The 17,661-nt window shown below is 27.5% G+C and overlaps 6 protein-coding genes and 1 long non-coding RNA gene across 15 annotated transcripts; 3 read left to right on the top strand and 4 right to left on the bottom strand.

The window, feature by feature from the left end:
• Positions 1 to 7: 7 nt before the first annotated feature.
• LOC100876088 (uncharacterized) lies at positions 8 to 3,386 on the bottom strand. The gene is made up of 5 exons (XM_003704521.3): positions 3,246 to 3,386; positions 2,127 to 2,615; positions 1,284 to 1,398; positions 1,052 to 1,198; positions 8 to 971 (listed from the first exon to the last, which is right to left on the bottom strand). The coding sequence occupies exons 1-5, from the start codon at positions 3,324 to 3,326 to the stop codon at positions 853 to 855; spliced, it is 951 nt and encodes a 316-aa protein (XP_003704569.1). The 5' UTR covers positions 3,327 to 3,386; the 3' UTR covers positions 8 to 852.
• LOC143265235 (uncharacterized) lies at positions 3,245 to 4,048 on the bottom strand. Its single transcript, XR_013039541.1, has 2 exons — positions 3,912 to 4,048; positions 3,245 to 3,783 (listed from the first exon to the last, which is right to left on the bottom strand). It is a non-coding gene; the product is annotated as an uncharacterized LOC143265235 (long non-coding RNA).
• On the top strand, positions 3,741 to 5,121 carry LOC100876203 (U11/U12 small nuclear ribonucleoprotein 25 kDa protein). The gene is made up of 3 exons (XM_003704522.3): positions 3,741 to 3,882; positions 4,340 to 4,634; positions 4,760 to 5,121. Exons 2-3 carry the CDS (start codon positions 4,341 to 4,343, stop codon positions 5,012 to 5,014), a joined length of 549 nt encoding a protein of 182 aa, XP_003704570.1. The 5' UTR covers positions 3,741 to 3,882; position 4,340; the 3' UTR covers positions 5,015 to 5,121.
• LOC100877440 (distal membrane arm assembly component 2) lies at positions 5,091 to 6,646 on the bottom strand. The gene has a single exon (XM_003704533.3). The coding sequence runs from the start codon at positions 6,007 to 6,009 to the stop codon at positions 5,119 to 5,121; it is 891 nt and encodes a 296-aa protein (XP_003704581.3). The 5' UTR covers positions 6,010 to 6,646; the 3' UTR covers positions 5,091 to 5,118.
• Positions 6,647 to 6,946: 300 nt separating this feature from the next.
• Positions 6,947 to 11,106, top strand: LOC100876316 (WD repeat-containing protein 3). Of its 3 annotated transcripts, XM_003704523.3 has the most exons (15): positions 6,947 to 7,072; positions 7,160 to 7,439; positions 7,508 to 7,717; positions 7,780 to 7,977; positions 8,053 to 8,211; positions 8,283 to 8,488; positions 8,567 to 8,702; positions 8,783 to 8,973; positions 9,042 to 9,237; positions 9,337 to 9,564; positions 9,637 to 9,906; positions 9,991 to 10,233; positions 10,321 to 10,493; positions 10,575 to 10,797; positions 10,874 to 11,106. In XM_003704523.3, the coding sequence occupies exons 2-15, from the start codon at positions 7,269 to 7,271 to the stop codon at positions 11,036 to 11,038; spliced, it is 2,769 nt and encodes a 922-aa protein (XP_003704571.1). In that variant the 5' UTR covers positions 6,947 to 7,072; positions 7,160 to 7,268; the 3' UTR covers positions 11,039 to 11,106. The 3 variants fall into 3 exon arrangements, with proteins under 3 accessions (XP_003704571.1, XP_012143534.1, XP_076392278.1); XM_012288144.2 differs by lacking the exon at positions 6,947 to 7,072 and having other exon boundaries at positions 7,097 to 7,439; positions 10,658 to 10,797; XM_076536163.1 differs by lacking the exons at positions 6,947 to 7,072; positions 10,874 to 11,106 and having other exon boundaries at positions 7,097 to 7,439; positions 10,321 to 10,523; positions 10,658 to 10,792.
• A 100-nt stretch (positions 11,107 to 11,206) lies between these two features.
• On the bottom strand, positions 11,207 to 14,699 carry LOC100876433 (KICSTOR subunit 2). 6 transcript variants are annotated; one of them, XM_076536181.1, is made up of 10 exons: positions 14,556 to 14,699; positions 14,202 to 14,354; positions 13,821 to 13,967; positions 12,927 to 13,078; positions 12,725 to 12,865; positions 12,496 to 12,634; positions 12,007 to 12,200; positions 11,771 to 11,921; positions 11,568 to 11,678; positions 11,207 to 11,512 (listed from the first exon to the last, which is right to left on the bottom strand). In XM_076536181.1, the coding sequence occupies exons 2-10, from the start codon at positions 14,280 to 14,282 to the stop codon at positions 11,342 to 11,344; spliced, it is 1,287 nt and encodes a 428-aa protein (XP_076392296.1). In that variant the 5' UTR covers positions 14,283 to 14,354; positions 14,556 to 14,699; the 3' UTR covers positions 11,207 to 11,341. The 6 variants fall into 6 exon arrangements, with proteins under 6 accessions (XP_076392296.1, XP_003704572.1, XP_012143540.1 ...); XM_003704524.3 differs by having other exon boundaries at positions 14,202 to 14,360; positions 14,556 to 14,694; XM_012288150.2 differs by having other exon boundaries at positions 14,202 to 14,478; positions 14,556 to 14,693.
• Positions 14,700 to 14,946: 247 nt separating this feature from the next.
• On the top strand, positions 14,947 to 17,537 carry LOC100876544 (tRNA (carboxymethyluridine(34)-5-O)-methyltransferase alkbh8). 2 transcript variants are annotated; one of them, XM_003704525.3, is made up of 7 exons: positions 14,947 to 15,339; positions 15,406 to 15,637; positions 15,767 to 15,889; positions 15,980 to 16,177; positions 16,248 to 16,633; positions 16,711 to 16,866; positions 16,978 to 17,537. In XM_003704525.3, the coding sequence occupies exons 1-7, from the start codon at positions 15,235 to 15,237 to the stop codon at positions 17,524 to 17,526; spliced, it is 1,749 nt and encodes a 582-aa protein (XP_003704573.1). In that variant the 5' UTR covers positions 14,947 to 15,234; the 3' UTR covers positions 17,527 to 17,537. The 2 variants fall into 2 exon arrangements, with proteins under 2 accessions (XP_003704573.1, XP_012143539.1); XM_012288149.2 differs by having other exon boundaries at positions 15,200 to 15,339; positions 15,434 to 15,637.
• The last annotated feature ends 124 nt before the right edge of the window (positions 17,538 to 17,661 follow it).

Below are 17,661 nucleotides of genomic sequence, written 5' to 3'. Positions count from 1 at the left end.
CACACTATTAATCTGGTCACAGTATCTTTATTATCTATGTTTTACCATTTTTAATACATATTTTAATGTTAAATTTTAACAGATCACATGTGTTACTATACCACATTTATGTTATTATCTAACGAAAAACAGATATGGTATGAACATATTTTAGTTAATTCTTCAAATGATTATTACTTTTGAACAAATTTATAAAATATTTTTAGTAAAAATGTTTCAATCCATGATTTATAAAATTATTATATGATTTGTAACACAATATAATTGTTACTTTGTACAATTATTAATTCATGCATCATATGACTATGCAGTAGATGTACAATTATTGCAACATGAATTATTTCTATCATTTTACTGAAACTGTATCGTTAAACAATTTAAGCATAAAAGTTAAATGAAAGAAAAATAATATGCATTTCTACCTGATAAATAAGCACCATCAGCATTTCACTGAAACTTAATTTGCATATATGTATATTCAGAATATTTCGTAAAATTGGAATAATTTTTTAATCACATTAGCTATATATAGTTATCTTACTATTGAATTAACTTTCTGAAAATGTTAAACTGATGTATAATAATTAATATTTTTTATTTTCATTATAACTTTACTGATTCGAAGCTAAGACAGAAAATTATGGGAAGACTTAATATTTTGAAAGTAAATGTAGACATATTTAAAAATAACTAGTTATTGATCAAGTAGCTTTTAAAGAAAGAATAGTTAGGTAGGAATAAGGTTTGCTGGAATTTACAGAGGAATTACCTAAGTTTGCTGAGCTGGATACAATTTTTATACATTGATCTACTGATGGTAAATATTCTAAAATAATAATAAATCCTTTCCATTTAATTTTTCGAACTTTTGTTATATGCTTCAACATCATCTAAATTCAATATATCAAACTCTATAATATTTTTTCCTGCGAACTGTCCAAATACACCACTTGATATGCTACGTTTAACAACTGCAAAGTAAAAAGTACACAAATTAATTATAGTAGAAAATGTTATATTCACTATGTAATATTATGTTTTAATAACTGACCATTTGAATTCACTTTTGTTAACATGTATGTTGGTAAATCCTGACATTCACGGGCTATATAAGTACCAACCACTGATAAATCAGTAATTGGTGGTGTTACTACTTTCATTGTTTCACGCACAATTTCTGTATCTACTTCATAATAGCCTGAAACATTTGTAAATAGATGATAAGTTAATGTAAATAAATTGAAAAATATATGTATCTTTTTCATAAATATAATTAAATTTACCATTGTATATTTTCCTGAGAAGATCATACATACTGCGTGGAGGTAATACTGTTTGACGATTGAGTGGCATAACAAAACAGCATTGACCATCAACATCAATGATTCCAGTTTTGTTCTATAGTAAAATAAAATATAAACTTGAAACTGTAATTCATTATATTAATCCTTTATGGATAAAAGAATCTGCCCTATGAGTGCCACCTGGCAGTAATGACAAGTTTTGGAGTATTTGGTAAGAAAAATGTATTCTTTAAGATTTAAAATTTAATATTTACAAAAACTTGTACCTAATTATGAGGAAAGATGTTTTAACTGCATATATATATTAACATATTATTATATACTATTTAAATCATAAAATATTTTTTCAAGATCTTTTTGGCATTATTATATAAGTTGATTCAAAATAATTGTAATGTGAAAGTAATATGAATATTGATATAATTAATCAAAATAAATATTGCAAAGTATTTTACTGTTAAACTATGAATGCAAAGTAGTTAAGTTGCATGAAAAGAAAGTAGTTGGGAAAGAGTTATGAATGAGTTTAAAAGATGCAGCTAAAACTGTAAATTTAAAAAAAAATATTTTGATTCCACATTTAATATCAAATTAAATTTTAGTATATTTAATAGTATTATTCTGCATTTTTGTATTCTTGTGTTCTTTATTAAATATATAATTTCCTACAAATATAGGTGGCTTAATCCAGATACTAACTGGTAATAGTAATTATGTGCAAAATGATTGTTGGGAATATAAATGTCTCCAGGACATGAATGGCTGTATGTCAGCACTTGTCACAAATACCATTTTCAGTACTTTTTAATTTATTAAACTTACAGTGTTAAAATCATGTATGAATCTGCCTTGACGACCACCACGAAAATCAGGCACATCAATTTTCTCATAATGCTCATTCTCCAAATCAAATTCAAACTGTTCCTTGAAGAAACTACTAATATCACTATCAACATTCTTTTCAATACTTGTAGCTTCTTGCTGTGAATCTTTTATTGAACTTCTTAAAAACAAATCTAAATCTGCCATTAAACCTTGTTGGGCAGCACTTTCAGCATAAGATGGTTTATTTGAATTATCGTATGGAATGCTGTACCATCCTGTTCTGAATCTATGCATTTGTATTCGCGCATATTGCCTGTATATATATAAACCTCCAATTACGCCAATTATTAGAATCATCAATGCAACAAGGAACAGTGAAAATGTCGCTGTCACATGAATGTGATGTATGCTTCTTCGCGAAACAAAAAAGTGACCTCCTACATCAGATGTTTGGCGCTGTGCCTCTGGATCTCTCTTTGAAGTTTCCTATTTAATAAAAATTATTTGTTCACACAAAGCAAATTATAATAAAATGTTTATTATAAACATCGAAAGCTGATGTTAATTAAAATTACAAGCATCAAAGCTATTAAACATAATTTTATTTGTGGAGTCAGAAACTTTTAAACAAAGAATTTCATTGTCATTAGAGAATTGAAGAGCTTAGTGAGGAAAAATCACAATACCACAAGTTTTTATGAAAATTAGTTTTTTCATGTTAGTTTGTTGACAATACAAAAAATTAAAAATTAATTAATTTATGTAAATGTGGTATGTGCCCCTCAACCACTGAACCCCTTAGTTCATAAATCAACTGCAATAACACTGACACTGTGATAATACTAAATACATGTTATCAACTATTATCAAATGACATTGTGAAACATGTCAAGTATACATTATGTTCCTATTAAAAAACAAAGATAATAATAACAATTATGATAATGAATATACATGGAATAACATTAAATTATCAATAATTAGCTCGTTTAAAGTGATCAAAGACTTTATGTTTATTTATAGACAACAGATTATATTCAAAACATCTAAAAAATTCGTTCATCAATTATTTCTGTTTAAAATAATAAAAATTGTTAGATTAAAAGTAATGCTAACCGCTGCATTCTCTTCAACAAACAAGGCTTGTTCCTTTTTGTCCGCCTTCTTCTCGGTAAGGGCCTTTGTGATAATCGTCATCTCGATGAATGTTTTGACTTCAGTTCGCTTCGAATTAAGGTATCAAAACACTTTTTGCGCGAAATCTATACGTCAAATTATATAAATTTAACTGAAAATTATCGCACTTCAACGAACGTTTTAGAGTACCACAATATGTACGTACGTAAAGCACACTACGCTCACAAAGTTTTAGGATGAACTGCATACATACAAATGCAGCCGAGATTGATCGGTGACAACCGCGCCCTCATTGCACTAATAAATACTATGTGCGCAGGCGTTAACTCTGAGCAAACGGTATAGTTGAATGCTTTTCAGCAACGGTTATATGTATAGTCAATTCGGCGACAGAATAGGGTCGTTTCGCGCAGCTTGACTGAACTGGGAGACCCTACCTCTGTTATTTGTACTGCCCCACCATGATTTTCCTTCTACTTCATCAGTCATATATACAGCAGACAAAATATACAAATAGCTAGAAAATATAATGGTCAGCGATAAACAACTGTGTTTATATTATTTGAAAATTCAAAATTCTCATGGATCTCTGAGAGCGTACTGGAAAAACACATAGGTAGTTTATTGAATGGTTACTATACATACATAGCCTTTAAGCACCATTGCCTAATAGCCAAAAATGGAAAAATGAATTCGATATCATCCTTTTTTTCATGCATGTTGATAGCAATAATTTTTTCGACGAATTAAATCGGTAATTTAGGAAGAATACAAAATTAAAGACCACTAAATATATATGCTTAACATCACAATTATGAAGGCGCTTGCGTATTACCTGTGCTTACGGATTTTGTAGAACCAATCAGAGTCGATATGCGCAGAATGAACGAAAACTCGTAATTCGAGAGATCTGATCAACAGATACAAATAAATGCTTCATATATGTTTTAACTATATAACATATATTTATCTCTTGTTTGCAGAAAGCATGAAAAGTTAATAGTATTTTATTATTTAATGCCTTTCTTTGTTCATTTATGATTCCTACATTCTTTATAACGGCACCAATAAAGAATGGATCAAGCACGGTGTACTGTTAAAGACGATGAATTAGGAGATGTAGAACACGAAAATAAAAATCAATTTAAGAACGAAGCAATAATCAATAAACAAGCAGAACTTGATCATAACGAGTTAGTAAAACTAACGAAAGAAGCTATTGACAATATAATAGAAAGCGATCCACTATTTTCTGGTTTACCGTCGGATGTTACAGTTGAAGAACTTAAATCTCAAATTGCAGTTGCACAAGGGCAAGCAATAACTCTATATTTGAATCGTGGGGAACTACCAAAGCTTGGAATTGTGGTAATATTATTTTATATAAATTTTTTATTTTAATAATTGCTATGAAATTATAATGTAATTAAACAAAATTTAACATTATACAAGTATTTATTAGAACAATTTAAAAACATCTTTTTTATGTTTAGGTACCTCCCCACAATACTTCAGTTTTGAATCTCAAGAAAGCTATAAAGCGTCACACAAATTTATCTTTAAAAAGGGAAAATGTGAAGAAGAAAATAAGTTGGAAACATGTTTGGAAAAAGTATTATTTATGCTTTGATAATGTAAAACTGGTAAATGATAATGAAAATATCAAAGCCTATGGAATTACAAATAAGGCAGAATTATACTATGTAAAAAAGCGCAGAGAAAAGAATAAATTAATAAGGAATACTTAATTTTTGTACAAAAAATTAAATTTTATAATTATTTTTATAATACATAATAGTAAATATTTTATAAAATGTGCTATAGTATTATTAATAATTATATTTATTTTTCATTACCCATGGTTTAATAATAATTCCTTTTCTGGTTTTAGAATTTTACAGTTTAGATATGGATTAATATCTTGTAATAGTAAACAAGTTAACTCGAATGCTGCAGATGTAGTGAAATCTGTTACAATTAATTGTTTCAAATTAGGTGTTTTATATAAAGCCTGTAATCCTCTATCTGTTACATTTTTACATTCCGATATATCAAGATATTCTAAGTTTGGATATTCTGCAGCTAATTTATCTATACTCCAATCATTAATTGTATCACAACCTCTTAAACTAAGCCATTTTAGGTGATATAAATTGCATATAGTATAAAGGTTCTCATATTCGAGAGGATATCCTCTTAAATCTAATCCCTCTAAAATAAATTCTGGTTGATAATCAGTTGGAATTTTGGAAATTTCCTTTTTGTTAGTAGCATCTATCCAATCATTCTGATTTGCAAACTTCACTCTACCACCAGATATTAAGATAAATTTAGCTGTTGCTATGTCAGGACCTAATACTTCATTTTTATCATATCTATATTTTTGTGCTATTTTTCTGTATTGCAGTTTTTTATGCTCCCACCAATATTTCCAATTAAATGTAAAGAAATCATGCATCTCAGGTGCATTAGGTTTATAGAATAATAAAGATTTTATAGGTGTTGATTCATCATATGTTTTAGTTTCAGCTTTTCTTTCATCATCTTCATACTTCATTTGCATCATACTATGTCGTTTACGTAGATATTGCAAGAAGTGGTTGATACTTTCTTTATCGTTGTAAAACAATCGTACAGCATTAATATTTATTTTATTATTATTAACTATACAGTAAAACACTGATTTAGATACACCATGTGCAGAATAATGGAACATTTTCGTTAACAAATTTACATGTAACATCTTATATGAAAATCAATATATATTATTTTTTATATAAATTATTCATTTATTGTATGAATACTGTTCTTTCCATTAAAAATTACATTTACTATACTTTTATAACGACTAAAGTTAGACATTCATTCAAGAACACTAATTTAGCCACTCTTCCACATTATTCAACCAAACATCGAATTACCACGCACGTAATGCACAGTGTATATATATGCTATATACAGTCTGTCTTATTATATAGTATGTACACATACATACAATATATATGTAGCCAAAAAAAAGGGATTCAACAAGAGGCGAATTCTGACAAGGAAACTACTTTTAGAAAGAGAAAGAATGGCATAACCAATTTAAATGCCCATTCCAAATGAAACAGAGTGAAGATATAATTTCAACGTAATATACTGAAACGCGCATGTGCATAGTGTGTATGTAAATGTAATGTTCAGTAAGTAATGGTTTATACGTGCACATTCATCAACAATTTATTCGTAATAAATATTTGTCATTTCTCTGTAACACATTCATCTATATTTTCTTGTGATACATAATTTGTCATTTTATTATAAATTGTTTGTAATAATCATTTCTGTAATATATGCTTAAAATATATTTTGTACAATAATTATTTTAATATGTCTTTCTTTTTCAACTTTTCAATGTTGTAAAATTAATGGAAATACTTCGAAAGCCAATATTAATAATATAAAGAAACAAATAGATTTCTAATTATTAGAGGTTGACATGAAATTAGATTCATTTAAAAGCAGTATAAATTTTTTGAAATCCTTAATACAGAAACCGGTTTTTATGTATAACGGTTGAAAGTTTACAAATCTGTACTTTCAAAAGTTCGTGATCTTGAAAATTTTCCTTTGGAAATTTATAAACTTGAAAATTTACAATCTTACTGAATCCTCGTACCTTACAAAGGATGACAGCGCCACTAGTTATGCGCATGAAAGTCCATGTGGAGGGAAACTTGTGGTTCTAACTTCATTATTCAACCATGTCAAATGTTATAGCGGAAAGCATCACTCACGTGTTATGTGAATTCCTAACCTAAAATGTAAAACAAAATTTCCACGTTTAATCATCAATATTAAATAAGTGATATTTTAAGTTATATTTTCTAATTGTTCAATACATATTTCAGTATGAAAATTTGTAATATAAAATAGCTCTTCAACTTATATACCATATATTTGTAATGAAAATAAATGTTTTTATGAGTATATTTTGGTACACTATTTAATAAATGCAAAATGGGTTTAACAAAGCAATATTTGAGATATGTACCAGCAGGAAATACAAACATTATTGTTAGTCCTGCGTGTAATATTGTGTTTGTAACATTACAAGGCCAAGAAGGTAGATTCGTGGCAGTTGGTGCATGTGAACATGTTTTTGTATGGGATTTACGTTTAGGAGAAAAGGTATGTCATAAAATATTTATGTACTTCTAACAGAAACTTTGATAATCATTATAATTATTTTATTTCAGGCTCAAGTATTATCTGGAGATAAAGCAACTGTAACATGTTTAGCTGCATCTCCTAATAAACAACATATAGCAGTTGGTTACATGGACGGTACTATAAAAACTTTTAATTTGGAATCGGGAGAAAATACAAGTATATTTGTAGGTCATCGATCTGAAATTACAACATTAGTATATGACAGCAAAGGACATAGGTTAGCTTCTGGTTCTAAGGTAAGGTATTTCGTGTAAGAAAAAAAAGAGGAAATTATTAATCTATATATATTGTATTCTAGGATACAGACATTATTCTTTGGGACATAGTAGCTGAAACTGGAATATGTCGACTGAGTGGGCATAAAGGTGTAATAACTAAACTAGTATTTATGAGTAATCATAATATTATTATTAGTGCCAGTAAAGATACATTTGTAAAATTTTGGGATATTGATACTGAACATAATTTTAGAACTCTTGTTGGTCATAGAACAGAGGTACATATATTATTAACATTTAGATGTTGATTTTCTATATAGTTATTATTAATAATTAATAATTGATTTTTTAAGGTTTGGAGTCTAGCTTTGGTTAAAAATGATCATTATTTAGTAACTGGTTGTAATGATAATGAATTACGTGTATGGAAAATATTTTTTACTGATACAGAAACTGTAGATATTAATTTGCAAGAATTAACTCTTACTGATGATGCTGAAGTTAGCGACATGGTATAACTCTGTTAATTTGTATTTATGCACACAAGTACAATTTTTTTATTTAATGCATATATTTTTAATAGAAACATCCTTTGAGGTGTGAGAAAATTGGAAGTATACTGAGAAGCAGCCGTGGACGAGTTGTATCTCTTGAAGTTGATACAACGCATACTATTATTGGATGTCATGGAGTAGATAATACAGTGGATCTATTTCAATTATTACCTGATACCAAAGTAAAAGAAAATGTTGCTAAACGATTACGGAAGGAACGGAAAAAGGCAGAGAAGTACATAAATTAATTCAAACTAGATACTTTATAAATTCCTAGATTTTTGTTAATATGATACACATGTCTTGTAAATAGAAATGGAAGTAATATAGAAGAAAATGTTTCGAAAGTACCAACTATAAAGGATGAAATCATTCGTTTACCTATTATCAAAATATCTGCTAAAGCTAAAGGATTAGACATGGTAATGGGTAGAGGAGGTGAACTCAGAGTAAGTTATAATGAATACTTATTTCTTTTACTAAACTTTATTTTAAATGTATATTTATTTAACCTTTTTTATTATTTCAGATATGTGTTGGAGTTAATAATAATTCTATAGAGTTATATTCTTTACTTACCCAAGAAAAAGATATTGAAATAAAACAATTGAGATCAATAACGATTCATGGTCATCGTACGGACGTTCGTGCTGTTTGTTTTAGCTCTGATAATTTGGCTTTTGCAACAGCTAGTGGAGATTCTGTAAAATTATGGAATAGGTATGAATATAATGAATTAAAGTTTATCAGAATATTTTCTTAAATTACATCATTCCCTATTATTTTAGACCGACTTTAGCATGTTTACGTACTGTACAATGTGGTTATGCTTTAACATTAACGTTTGTGCCAGGAGACAGACATTTAATAGTAGGTTTGAAAGATGGTAAAATGTTGATTATAGATATTACAGCAGGTGATATTTTAGAAGAAGTACCTGCACATTCAAAGGAACTTTGGAGCGTTACGCTATTTCCTGATAAGGTATTCTTTATTTACATTATATTCTATTTTTATCATAATAATAATTATAATAGTTTAATTGCGAGTATAGATTTACATTATTTATTTACAATTTTATAGAAAGGAGTAGCTAGTGGTGGGGGTGATCAAACAGTAAAATTTTGGAATTTTGAACTTATCGAAGATCCCGATAGAGAAATAAAGGCGAAAGTTTTGTCTGTACTACATTTAAAAACTTTAAAACTAGAGGATACTGTATTATGCGTAAGAATAAGTCCTAATAATAGATTTGTTGCAGTCGCATTGCTTGATTCTACTATAAAAATTTTCTTCCTTGATACATTTAAGGTGATTATTCAAAGATATAATAATTTATTTTGTTGGAATGAAGTTTCTAAAATTTATTTAATTTTGATTTAGTTTTTTATCTCACTTTATGGACATAAATTACCGGTTTTATGTATGGATATATCCAGTGACTCAACACTCATTACCACTGGTTCTGCAGATCGAAATATTAAAATTTGGGGTCTCGATTTCGGAGATTGTCATAAATCAATATTTGCTCATGATGATTCTGTCACAGGATTATCATTCGTTCCTGGTACACATTATGTTTTCACTTGTGGAAAAGATGGAAGAATAAAAGAATGGGACGCTGATAGTTTCCACAAAATTGTAACATTGCATGTAATTAAATCTTTTGAAAAATGTTTTGTAAATAACATTATTGAATATAATGAAAAATCAATCATAAAATATTCATTTATTTAGGGTCATACAGGAGAAGCTTGGAATTGTGCTGTCTCTCCAAATGGTATTTATGTCGTATCTTGTGGATCGGATAAAGTCGTTAGGTTATACGAACGAACTTCAGAACCTTTAGTTCTTCAAGATGAAGAAGAAGAGGAGAGGGAACGTCAAGAAAATGAATTAGCTACTGGAGATACTACCGTTGTGCCAGGGCAAAAACAACAATCTTTACCTTCAAGAAAAACTGTGTCTAGTGAAAAAGGAGTAAGAAATAGAGCATTAAATATTAAAGCCTCAATTTCTAATTGTTATATAATATATAATATAAAAATATATAATATATATTTTTAGGCTGAATTGATAATGGAATGTTTAGAAGTATCTGAAGAATATAACGAACAATTATTAAAAGCGGCAGCATTAGGTATCAATACAACGCCTCCTGTTCCTTTACAAATGCAAGCTTACAATTGTACAACCACAGATGATTACTTTTTAGAAACAATCAAACGAATCAGAGCAAGGTAAAAGATACTCATATAAATTGTATGTACGTAAGTATAAAACATAATAAAAATAAATAGAATATAAACACTATTTTTTAGTGATTTAGAAGAAACATTATTATTATTACCATACTCGATTGCTTGTAAAATTCTCAAAATGCTTCCCAAATTATTACAATCAGATTATCACACGGAATTAATAGCAAGATTAGCCCTATGTTTAATACAAGCTCATCATGGTCCTATTATAAGTACAGAAGAACTTTTGCCTGTATTAGAAACTGTGAAAGAACTTGCTATAAAAAAAGTTTCCAATCTAAAGGTAATAATTTTTTTATATAAATCGTATTTAAATAATTGTTTTAATATTCAATATAATTAAAACATGTTACTTTTAGGATATGATTGGTTTTAATTTACACGGAATGATGTATTTGCAACGCGTTATTGAAGAGAAGGAAGGAATACAATTTTTCAGAGACGCAACTAAAAGCAGTAAACATAAAAACAGAGTTAGAAAAAATAAAGAAAAGGCATTGAAACGAGCAATTATGTCGTTGTAATAGTTTGTATTCAATTGTAACAAAATTTTGTATATATTTTTAATAAAAATAAAAATTATCTAATTTTATTCGAATAATTAAATTTATTATTTATAACGTATTTTTTTTTAATAACAATATCATTGACCAAAAATAAAATGTTATTCATGAAAAAATAGTAATATGGTATATCATTAAACAGTAATAAAAATTTTATTTCTATACAACATTATAGTAACATATGTTATTTAAATAACTTTTGATTTTTGCGCGCTACAATCTTTGGTATTGTTATAGCATTTGTATGTACATCCGAATTATTCTTCATTTTGATAATTTTAATGATTCGTAAACCTTATTACATCTAATTTGCGTACATAGGTCTGTCATAAATGATGTTACATGAGTTTCTTTATCCTTTTGTTTGCCGCTTTCGAACACAGTAATTAAAGTCATTCTAGGATCAGTATTGTACATTGCATATGTACACACGTCCTGCAAGAATATTAGTTAATACGGTTGATTGACTACTATTAAGCTAGTAACATACTTTTACATTTTTACTATACACAATTTTATCCATGGCAAGAAGTTCTGCATGACGTTCTTTAATTCGTTTTTGTACGTTATCCAAATACAATGATGGTTTTTGGGCAAATGCCTAAAACATAAAATATTAATTTAGAAAACAAAATTTTTTATCATAGATCTAAGGGTAATAAATGTAGTCACTTATAAGCCATATAAATTTACACTAGGGCAACTGAGAACCACAGGAAATTGTTCAGTCACATTTGGTTCTCTACGAGGATGCCTATAACCTGGACCTGCATCTTCTACTCCTCGGGAATCAAATACAATTAAAACCGCTAGAACATCATGTTTACGTTGAAAACTTTGTATTCTAAAATATGTAATTATACACATTTATTTTGATGACTGGTGATTTACATAACTTTAATACATTAAAAAAGTTAATGAAGTTTTACTTATGATAGTAATCCACGTTTTGTTTGTTCATGATGCTTCTCATTTCCCCTGGATTAGCTTGTTGACTTAAAGTAGTATGAAAATATAATGAGCATTTAGCTAGTATATTACTGCGTAGCTTCACTAACCACTGATATAATGCTGGTTGTTGATTTGCCTTCAGAAAAGAAGTGCCAAAACCTAACTTCCATGACTGAAAATGTTATATTTGGTGATTAAATACTTTTACATGTTTTATTCTTTACATACAATATGTCCATTCTAATTAGACTTTGTTGAGATATTACAGAAAAAAAACTAAAAATATTTAAAAAATTGAAGATTTGGGGCTTTCACATTGCAATATATAGCTAAAAATTCGTTTAAAGTGGATTATATCTCCTTCTATACTAAATAACTTTTATAAAAACATTTTTCTAATATCCTCAGTTTCTTCTAAAGTATTCCATTAAATTCACTTAAAATGGACACATCTGTTTGTTACTGACCTCTTTACTTTGTAAAGTTCTTTCCCATGCGGACATACGTGTTTGCGCACCATAAAGAGCCATTAATGTTGACAAGAATCTCCAATGTTGAAGTTCAACTTGTGCTTTTGTTAACTGTACTAATATTTCACATTCTAATCTGATAAAAACATACTTTAAATTTAGAATATTCCATTATATATCACAACTATTATGTTTGTTAAATAAATAAATTTCTGCTTATACTTACGTTAAACTTGTTTTAATAGCAGTTAATGCTAAATGTGAACAAGATAAAGAATGAGCCTCTGTAATTCCTTCAATAGATTCTAATAATTCTTGATATTTCATAGCTTTACTATTTATACTCATATTATACATTTTCTCATAACTAAAACAAAATGACATTAGACAAAATATTTAATAATATACTGAAGTAATAATATACTAACAAATCTATCAATTGTATTTTTGCTGTAATATATTGACACAGTTGATTAGAAACCTCAGCAACTGTTGCTCCAATGGAATTGGTTCCTCTAGTCATTTCCTCCACCCTCTTCAAATCGGATTTTAATAATTCATACACTGTTCTCAGTGAATTCTAACACAATGAATGCTAGACATTAAATTAATTTTATAATTGAATCGATGAGTTAAAGAACAGTACAAGTCCAAAATTGGTCATTTTTGTACACTTCTAAAACTAAATGTAAAGTATTATACATACAATTACATATTGGAATTAAGAACAATGAAAAAGAAGTATCCTATACGTATATTTCAGATAATCTCTTTAGTTTAATCAGTCTAAAATCAGTATCTTGCTATAGGTTTGTATTGTTTTTCCTCCCATTCTCACAAAAAAAAAAAATGTAAGACATATTGAAATTAGTTAAATATATACTAAATGAAAAAAATTTTAATCTGTACTTGAAAAACTACTACTAAGCAACAAAGAAATTAATCATTTTTTAGTTATGCTAATTTTTCTTCAAAAAATTACAACATGCACTATATGAAAATTAAGAAATTTTTGTTGTACTACTATATTATCTTTTAATTTTCTTATCCAAAAAGGTTTCATAATAAAAATCTAATGGTTTTGTTTTTATAATTAAATGTTTAGAAAACAGTTTTAACAATAATTTTATATATAAGAATGTTTAGTTAGATTAGCATAATAGAATGGAAATAATGCAAAAAGAACCAACACACCAGTGATATACAAAATTTAAAGCTATCCATTCAAATAACTCAAAATGTTTTTTTTGGACCTTTATTATTCTTTATCTCATTGATTCAATTATTTTATGAATTAATTATATTTTAAACTAGATATTTACATCTTTCCTTAAAAATCCTTTATTCTTAGTATGAAGAAAGCCTAAATCCGCATACAAATGTTCTGCTACAGCTATTTGAGGTAAATGCATAAGCAGCATTCCCCATGGACCCATTTGGGTTTGACGACATGATCCACGTTCTTTTTCCTAAACATCAATATAGCAACCTTAAAATTATTGTTACATTAACAACTAATTTGTTATTCATTATTTTATAATTTTGCTGTATATTATGGTAGTGTACAATAAAGTTTATTTAGGTAAATATTATCATTCTATTATTGTTGAGCAGTTAGAAAGCTATATATAAGTTAATATGCTTTTAATAAAACTAGAAATAAATTAAGATAATAAAGTAAACAATCTAGAATAATTACTTACAATTAACTCCTTAGCTTTATCAGTACACAATTGTGCAACTTGGGTAAAGAAAGTATTTAAAAATTCTTCTTCATGTTCCATTTTTAACTATTCTTCTTACAATTGGAACAAAATTGTTTGTTTTTGTTTTGATAATACATATTTCTGAAGCTTCTGATGCTTAAAATAATAGAAATATATAATACCTGTAAATACTTTTTTCTATATGTATAAATACGTCCATTTACAATTGTAACAATTTTTAATTTTCTTTTAATGCTTCAGATTAATTAAACTCCTAAAAATTAATTATAAACTAATATAACCTAGGATAAAAAAAATCAATTTTATTACATTTAACAAAATCTTACTTACTTTCCCTACAGTATTTGACTCTTTTGAATTGCTAGAATTTGCAAAACATTTTCTATTGATTACATACTTTATATAATGTCATTAAAATGCATTTAATATCTTAAAAGTAATAAAGACGAAAAAAGTTGTAAATATGGATATAATCACACGTTACTGACATTGGAACATATAAATGGAATGCTTGGAATAGGATTATATATAGTGATTGAATTAAAACTAATTTATTTGAATAACAATGATACAAAATATCATACTAATCTAAAATAAAATTAATAAACTGAAGATCGTGCGTCTGCATTATTTTTAAATGTCTTTTAAATCAAGAGTATATATTCGATTCGCCTAACGCGACTATCTTCAGTAACTTTCCCACATTGCACAGTGGGTATGTTCTTTCGGTGGACGAAGTTTTTCAAAGATTTTATTATTCTAAATTCTGCCTTTTAGTTTCATGTGTAAAAATAAATGTATATTTACGTATTTACAGAATGAATTATTATATAAATTAAATAACTGCTACTCTACATTGTAATGAATTCTGTCTCTAAATATTTTTGTGGATTAGTCTGATATATGAAAGAAAGTACTATATGTTTTCTTACAAATATAAATGTACTCAATATGAATATATGTGTGTATTTAGAATAAGTAGTTAAGAATAAATCAAGATTTGTGAAAAATGATGGAAGAGAAACTAAGTAAAAAAGGTCATCGAAAACAAAAGAGGGCTTATCATAGACTTTTTAGAGATATGAATATTAAATGCTGTAATAATCCAACAAAGGTGAATAAAAAGTTTCTTTTTTTAACAAAATTGTATAATTTATATAATATTTATACTTTATTGCAGTATATAATGATTTGCAATGGTGGTTTAGTAACTGGGCTTCAAAGAGAAATGTTACAAGACATTATAGATCCAATAATTGCCAAATATGATTTAATAATGCCATTGAATAAGTCATATTGTTTTATAAAATTATATTCAGTAGAAGATGCTTCATATTTATATAACAAAATTCATGGTATCATAAAAATTAATGGACAGAATACACCATTGTATGCAGCATTTACAGAAACAGGTATGTAATATACTTTTAATATAAATAGAATATATATTTTCTTACCAATTTAATCATCAATTGTCTGTACTTAATTGAAACAAGATTAAGAAAAATAGAAGTTGTATTATATAATTTTATTTTACATAGTTCCCGATGTAGAGTATGAAGATTGGTCTGCTGATTTTCCACCTGGACTGAAGTTAATAGAGGATATTATAACTGAAGAAGAAGAAACAATGTTATTAAATTCAATTAGTTGGTGCAATGAAAGTAAAACAAATTTTAATATTTTTACATAAAACATTATAGTATATAAGATTTTATAATTTTATAATATTAATATATATTTTCTAACATCAGAATCATGTGATCTAAAACATAGGAAAGTCAAACATTTTGGATATGAATTTCAGTATGGTTCAAATAAAGTAAATCTTGATAAGCCTATTACTCCTATTCCTGAAGAATATCAGTTTTTACAAGTACTATTTAAAAAATATCATAATGTGCCATATGATTATGATCAGCTGACAATTAATCATTACTTACCTGGTCAAGGTATGTTTTACAAAATTGATTGTAGTATAAATATAAACAATGACAAATTAATAATATTTTACATTTTAAGGAATCCCTCCGCATATTGACACACATAGTGTGTTTGAAGACAGTATATTGTCACTGTCATTGGGTTCTGCATATGTTATGAATTTTAAACAAGAACATAAAAAAGCAGCTATTCTTTTACCTCCTCGTTCATTGTTAATTATGTCAGGAGAAGCTCGATATGCATGGTCACATGGAATTTATCCAAAACATAATGATGTAATGAGAACTACAAATGGAATTACAACACAATTAAGAGGGACAAGAATATCATTTACGTTCCGAAAAGTACGTAAGGGCAATTGTTTATGCAATTTTCCAGAATACTGTGATACCAAACAAAATTCTACCAGTGACATCATAGATAATGAAGTTGCTTCAGGAATAGAAAATTTATATGTGCACAAAGTAAGCAATACAATATATATTTTGTATATGATTTTATCTATACTCAAAACATTATTAAATAAATTTGTAATATACAGGTTTATGATCAAATATCACATCATTTTGATCAAACAAGGCATAAACAATGGCCTAATGTATCAAAATTTCTTCAAAGTTTAAATGTAGGTGATATACTATTAGATGTTGGTTGTGGAAATGGTAAATATCTTTATGAGGAAAAACATATATTTAAGGTACCCAAATTTCTTATTTTTATAGATCTCTTTTTGTTTTATTTCAATGTATAATTAATACAATAGTTTCTTGTAACATAATCACTGTTTTAATAAAGAGAATTTTTATAGATTGGATGCGATCGAAGTCAAAACTTAATGAAAATATGTCATGGTAAAGGTTTTGAAGTGTTCTCGTCTGACTGTTTATACCTACCATACAGAGATAATAGTATAGATGCAGTAATAAGCATAGCTGTAATTCACCATCTTTCAACTTCTGAAAGGAGAAAACAAGCTATTTTCGAATTAGCACGAGTTCTTAGGCCGAATGGAAAATGCTTAATATATGTTTGGGCAAAAGAACAAGAAAAAGATTCCGTTCAAACAGCTTATCTAAAATATGGCTCAAATATAAAGGAAAATACTGTATCTACTCAAAAAATAACAGAATATGGCGTGTCGTTACCGATACATGAAAATCGTACAAATTTTACATCCACTGACATGCTTGTTCCATGGAAAAGAAAAGGCGGTGGAAACTTTCTTAGGTATTATCATGTATTTGAAGAGGGTGAACTTCCACAATTATGCTCAGAAGTGTCTAGTTTTGTAATAAAAAATGTATATTATGATGAAGGAAATTGGTGTGTAATTTTACAAAAAAAGAAAATAAATTAACTAAAACAAAATCTTGTTATAAATTTATATTGCATTAATTATACTTATAAATTCTATTAGAGACGACGGTAAGTCTCACTGTATGAATTCGTTCACGTTCTTAGCGAACCCCTATACTCGCGAGGAAAAAAAAAT

Source organism: Megachile rotundata, chromosome 1, assembly GCF_050947335.1.
Source record: "Megachile rotundata isolate GNS110a chromosome 1, iyMegRotu1, whole genome shotgun sequence".
Taxonomy (NCBI): Eukaryota; Metazoa; Arthropoda; class Insecta; order Hymenoptera; family Megachilidae; genus Megachile; species Megachile rotundata.
This window is presented reverse-complemented; position numbering and strand designations above follow the sequence as displayed.

Excerpts from the sequence above, each read along its gene's own strand:
- LOC100876544 (XM_003704525.3), top strand. The coding sequence starts at position 15,235 with ATGATGGAAGAGAAACTAAGTAAAAAAGGTCATCGAAAACAAAAGAGG. Across the intron at positions 15,638-15,766 it reads TGCAGCATTTACAGAAACAG|TTCCCGATGTAGAGTATGAA; the intron begins GTATGTAATATA and ends TATTTTACATAG. Across the intron at positions 16,867-16,977 it reads AGGAAAAACATATATTTAAG|ATTGGATGCGATCGAAGTCA; the intron begins GTACCCAAATTT and ends GAATTTTTATAG.
- LOC100876088 (XM_003704521.3), bottom strand. The coding sequence starts at position 3,326 with ATGACGATTATCACAAAGGCCCTTACCGAGAAGAAGGCGGACAAAAAG. Across the intron at positions 1,399-2,126 it reads TCATACATGATTTTAACACT|AACAAAACTGGAATCATTGA; the intron begins GTAAGTTTAATA and ends ATTTTACTATAG. Across the intron at positions 972-1,051 it reads AACAAAAGTGAATTCAAATG|TTGTTAAACGTAGCATATCA; the intron begins GTCAGTTATTAA and ends TTTACTTTGCAG.
- LOC100876203 (XM_003704522.3), top strand. The coding sequence starts at position 4,341 with ATGGATCAAGCACGGTGTACTGTTAAAGACGATGAATTAGGAGATGTA. Across the intron at positions 4,635-4,759 it reads TACCAAAGCTTGGAATTGTG|GTACCTCCCCACAATACTTC; the intron begins GTAATATTATTT and ends TTTTATGTTTAG.
- LOC100876316 (XM_003704523.3), top strand. The coding sequence starts at position 7,269 with ATGGGTTTAACAAAGCAATATTTGAGATATGTACCAGCAGGAAATACA. Across the intron at positions 7,440-7,507 it reads ATTTACGTTTAGGAGAAAAG|GCTCAAGTATTATCTGGAGA; the intron begins GTATGTCATAAA and ends ATTTTATTTCAG. Across the intron at positions 8,703-8,782 it reads GTAGAGGAGGTGAACTCAGA|ATATGTGTTGGAGTTAATAA; the intron begins GTAAGTTATAAT and ends TTATTATTTCAG.
- LOC100877440 (XM_003704533.3), bottom strand. The coding sequence starts at position 6,009 with ATGTTACATGTAAATTTGTTAACGAAAATGTTCCATTATTCTGCACAT.
- LOC100876433 (XM_076536181.1), bottom strand. The coding sequence starts at position 14,282 with ATGGAACATGAAGAAGAATTTTTAAATACTTTCTTTACCCAAGTTGCA. Across the intron at positions 13,968-14,201 it reads ATAAAGCTAAGGAGTTAATT|GAAAAAGAACGTGGATCATG; the intron begins GTAAGTAATTAT and ends ATTGATGTTTAG. Across the intron at positions 11,922-12,006 it reads AACGTGGATTACTATCATAA|AATACAAAGTTTTCAACGTA; the intron begins GTAAAACTTCAT and ends TACATATTTTAG.